At 34.5% G+C, this 4711-nt stretch overlaps 1 protein-coding gene across 1 annotated transcript; it reads right to left on the bottom strand.

Moving 5' to 3' along the window:
- Positions 1–976: 976 nt before the first annotated feature.
- Positions 977–2670, bottom strand: LOC120198155 (protein trichome birefringence-like 31). The gene is made up of 5 exons (XM_039199529.1): positions 2267–2670; positions 2033–2204; positions 1720–1919; positions 1476–1622; positions 977–1396 (listed from the first exon to the last, which is right to left on the bottom strand). Exons 1-5 carry the CDS (start codon positions 2626–2628, stop codon positions 1042–1044), a joined length of 1236 nt encoding a protein of 411 aa, XP_039055460.1. The 5' UTR covers positions 2629–2670; the 3' UTR covers positions 977–1041.
- Between the last annotated feature and the right edge of the window lie 2041 nt (positions 2671–4711).

The raw sequence follows: 4711 nt of genomic DNA on the forward strand, positions 1-4711 counted from the left end.
ATTTTCCAATCATTGATTTGCTAAACATAACTCGTATGCAATTGCTTGTATTTTATCTCTGTATTAAGTGGCGTTAATCGAATTTCTATATTTGCAATTATTTTCTATTTTTATCTTGCACATGCAGCTGAGACAACGTTATTCAAATATATTTTCATTCATAATCACTCTGCTTACTCTCTCAACCAATGTTGAGAAATCATGTGTTTTATTTTTAATGGAAGTTGTACATAGCGATTCTTATTGAGAAAGTTGAGCAATGCTCGACTTGTGTTTGTTAAAAAAATTTATTGTTTGACTGTTGCTTGTTAAGCTTGATAACAATTTGCTCGATTGTTAGAAAAAATTGTTCAACTCGTTAAGTTCATTAGAATTTTCACTTTGTTTTTTTAACTATATATAATATAAAGTAAATCAATCATTATTAATTAATAATTTACTATTTTTATTGTTGTTTTTTAGAAAATTAAATAAATCAGTGGTACTTAGTAATTTAGTGTCTTTCTTATTATTTAGTAAATTAGTATTTATTAATTAGATTTTTTCCAAATGAAATAATTTTTAAGGTAGCTACTAACAAACATCAATTTATCGAGTCGATTTGCATCTTGTTTGACTTAATTAGTGATTCTCCTTGAAATTTGGTATTTTTAGATGGAGGATAATATTGTGAGTTGTAAATTTATGCAAGTAAAATTCATTTTCATTATTCTGAGTACCACAGCTTGTTTCATAATCTTGTAATTGGGTTTCTTTGCAGGAATATGTTGTAAACCGAAAGAAGATTTACAAGTGATTATTGCTCCATTGTTTGGGATAATCTTGTTGCATGGAAAACCAAAATACACATTTTCTAACTATTGTCTCAAGAATTTTCCAATAAAAGTGACACTCAATGAGTATTTTGATTATTTGTTTCAAATTTCAACAGTGTGTATCTAGTTTTCTATGTTTTTCTTATACATATCCATTGGACATGAGCCATCATCGTAGATGATGTTCATCTCCATTCTTTTTCTATATGCAATAGTGTTTTGGAGTTTACAAAGAATTTTGATAAGCTTGCAACAAATATGCATACAAAATCTCATTCCACGTATCAGGTACTCCCGGTAAGCACCAATGGATGCAATCAGCAAAATTCATTGGGTCAGCTCTTTGTTCCTTTGTCAAGAGCTTGCCTCTTCGTTCTCCGAAAACCGTCGTATGAGCATCTTTCCTATATTCTGATAACTGGGTAATGTTCAAAAACGTGACATTGATTTTAAGGTCTTGTAAAACTTCATGCATTATCTCCATGATATCTAGGTTAGACCCTGTGCCCCAGTATGAACCTTCAACGGGATATGACTCATTGAAGCAGTTCCCATGGCTGCCCGGCTTCCATTCCCAACTCCTACAAAAGTAAATTTCACAACAAATTATTACCTTTTTTTTCCTTTATCGAGTGAAAGATTAGTGCATCAGAGACTCACCACAAGTGTGTTGGGGACATACTCATGAAGAAGACCTTTTGCAGATGAGGATTAATGGCGGATTCTAACCAGTCTGCCCAAGTTTCCATTGCTAATCTGTAAGCAGTGGTGACATTGTATTCTTGAACATCCTCCATGGACCCGTAGCTGAAACCAATAGCCATGATTTCGATTTCGGAATCGTATTGTTACAGTCTAGTATACAATATTCATATATAAATCTTACAAGGTACCGACTACTTACGTAGCATTGATCTGAGGCTTGTACATCCACCATACGTAGCTCTCGAATACCAGCACATCCACTCCCTCCCAGCTCTTGCCATGTTTAGATATGGAGTCAAGGTTCACCAGCCGTTTAAGTACAGTATGATTTGTTGCATGATCTGAGATAGATTCTACAATGAACGGAGCCCAATAGTACTCAATTGTTGCATTGTACTCCTAAATCCAAATCAAATCAGCTAAACTAAGTTTATCATATAAAAGAAAACAATGCAAAACCTCACACTGCAATCATGAGTTCATTATGATCAATGGAAATGCAGGTCGAGTACCTTAGCTTTGAAGATCTTCCTAGGAGGAACTCTTTCTAAAGATTTCTTCCCTTTGGGAATCACAGATTGTAACAGACACACCATTGATTCAAACTGTGCTCTTTGAACTGAATCTCCTATAAACATCAATCTTTTGTCCCTCAAAATGTCCAATAGCTTCAACGGATCAAACCTGGAAGATCACCAACACATTATATACTATATGTATATGTATATGCATATGCATATGTATACCTAGGTAGATTGCATGCATGAGGCTGCCATCTCCAGTTCTGGTAAATAGAATCAGGTCTGCCATTTTTTAGACAAGTCGTTTGTTTAACCAAGTAAGGGCAGCTATCTTCTTCATAAAGAGGATAGGAGGCATTGTCCCAAACCCATTGCCCTTCAAAAAGATTGCAACTTTCATCCATCCGATCTTCTGGTAATACAAAAACTGATTTTCTTGGCTTCTCTGGATTGCCGTAGAACTGAAAAACATAGCTTTTGCTGCTTTTCAAGCCATCAAAGACCAACTGTGCTGTTCCTAAAACAAGAAGGGAAGCCAATAAAACAGGAAACAGAGATTGGATCCTCACTGCAGATTGTGTCTTCATTGAGCTCGTGAGGATTAGAAGTTTTCTTTTCTTTTAGTTCATCCTGTGTTACAGTTTTTTCTATGTATTTGAAGATTTATCTTCAAACTTAAGCATCATAAAAAAAATAAAACACCCATGCAACTACCAGCTGTTACCAACAAATTTAGATAGCAAGTTAAAGGTTTTCAGTGTAGTACCTGAAAGAAGTTTGTCATCATAGATGAAACTGGCTTACTAAAAATTCAGTTTAGACCAGTTTTTAAAGAAAAACAATTAGGGTAAACTATGTATTTAGTCACCTACCTATTTGTGTGGTTCCGTTTTGGTTACTCAACTATTTTATTTTTCAAAATCATACCTAAAGTTATTTTTTGATTTCATTCTGTTCACTCATCATTAAAAAATTAATGGAATTACTGATGTGGTTTTTTCCCCAATGATTATGTAACATTATCTTACGGTGGTACGTCAATATCACTTGTAGATGCTTAATTTGTCTGGGTAGTTTAGAAACCAGAAAAAAAGAGAGGTAGTGGGGAAATAACTACAAAAAACGTGGGACATTTAACCACTAAAAAACTGTAAATGGTCAGTTTTGAGGGGGGGAGAGAACAAAAAGAGGAAAATGAACCGAGAGAAAGGGAGGAGGAGAAAAAAAAAAAGAAAAACGGCTCCCATTTCGGTTTTGGAGAGAACAGAACAACAAATTTGTAAAACATTGAAAGTTTGAAGCAATCAAAGACTCATCAAGGGTATTCTCCATTTCTCATCTTCATGTTTTTCTCTGCGTTTTTACTTCTGTTATGTGTATGCATGTGTATTCCAAATAGGTAAGGCATAAGAATAGAAAGGGGTTTAGATATTTACCTGGGTTGTGTGGAATCGGTGGGATCATCGGGTATTCTGACCCTCACATGCTCGATCCAGGGCCCGATTTGAGTGCTAGAATATAACTTAGAGTCCTTGTTGGCTTTGGTTCAGTGGTTCCCTCAGTTGCTTTGGAAGTCAATCGAAGTCATAGAGCGTAGGTGTTGAGTTTTAGGTGAGGGGATTTGTTTTGTCGTTGGTTTGGGAAAGTAGTCGAGGATTTAACGGCCACCGATCTGTGGTGGCCGGCGTAGAGCGAGCCTTTAGGGCTCTCGGTCGAGCGCCGTTCGGTGAGGAAGAAAGGGATGGTTGGGAGTGAGAGAGAACGGTGAGGGATCTGTTGGGTTTAGATATTAGGGTTTTGTTTTTTAGGTTAGATTTTATTAGAGTATTAGCTAAAACGCCGTCGTTTCAATCGATACTTTCCTAGTTTCTATTTCTGACCCAGTATTAGGCGCGCATTCCATTTCAGTCCCCAAAATCAGGCATTTCGAGATTTGTTGTTATTTTAATATGGTCTCTTAATTTTAAAAGTCTTATATCTTAGCCCAGAATCATGTTAGAGCCATTTTCGTACTGTTTTTACCTTGGTTGTGTAATTTACGGAACTTTTATTTTGGTCCTTAAACGAATCTTTTGCACCTTATTAATTTTGTCTTCATATTTATGAGTGCTTTTCATTTTAATCCTGAAATGTTTTTATGTTTATTTTTGAAATGTAATTTGTAATTTTGGTTGTTTGACCATTTAGTCACTTAGCATGTTTTTTTTATTTAATAGTTAATTTCTATTTTGCATGCTTAGTTTAATTTTATTTTATTCTGGTCCTTTATGGTAATTTTGAATATGAAATCGAGTTACTAATAGTATTTTTATTGTATATATTTGTTTTATTATAATGTATGCCAATGTCGTTGTATTCATGTATATACCATATCACCATACTTTATTTTAGACTTAGGTGTTCATTTGAATATAGGATACTATTTAATTAGTTTTTACCTGATATTATTTTGCATAATATGCATGGTAGCCTCACGTGCATCACTCGACCGTATTCATAATTGGACTAAGGGTAATATCCTCTCAGTTTAAAATTATCGAAGTGGGCAGTCATAACTGATTTGAGGTCCGCTTTTAATAATTTTAAAATGAAAGTATATCTCGAAAGTGAAACAAAAATTGACTCGTCACCTAAAATTTGGGAACGAGAGAAAAAGAAATGTTCGTTTAT

The sequence above is a fragment of the Hibiscus syriacus genome, unplaced genomic scaffold, assembly GCF_006381635.1.
Source record: "Hibiscus syriacus cultivar Baekdansim isolate YM2019G1 unplaced genomic scaffold, ASM638163v2 tig00117056_pilon, whole genome shotgun sequence".
NCBI lineage: Eukaryota > Viridiplantae > Streptophyta > Magnoliopsida > Malvales > Malvaceae > Hibiscus > Hibiscus syriacus.

Excerpts from the sequence above, each read along its gene's own strand:
- LOC120198155 (XM_039199529.1), bottom strand. The coding sequence starts at position 2,628 with ATGAAGACACAATCTGCAGTGAGGATCCAATCTCTGTTTCCTGTTTTA. Across the intron at positions 1,920-2,032 it reads GGAAGATCTTCAAAGCTAAG|GAGTACAATGCAACAATTGA; the intron begins GTACTCGACCTG and ends ATTTGGATTTAG. Across the intron at positions 1,397-1,475 it reads ATGTCCCCAACACACTTGTG|GAGTTGGGAATGGAAGCCGG; the intron begins GTGAGTCTCTGA and ends TTACTTTTGTAG.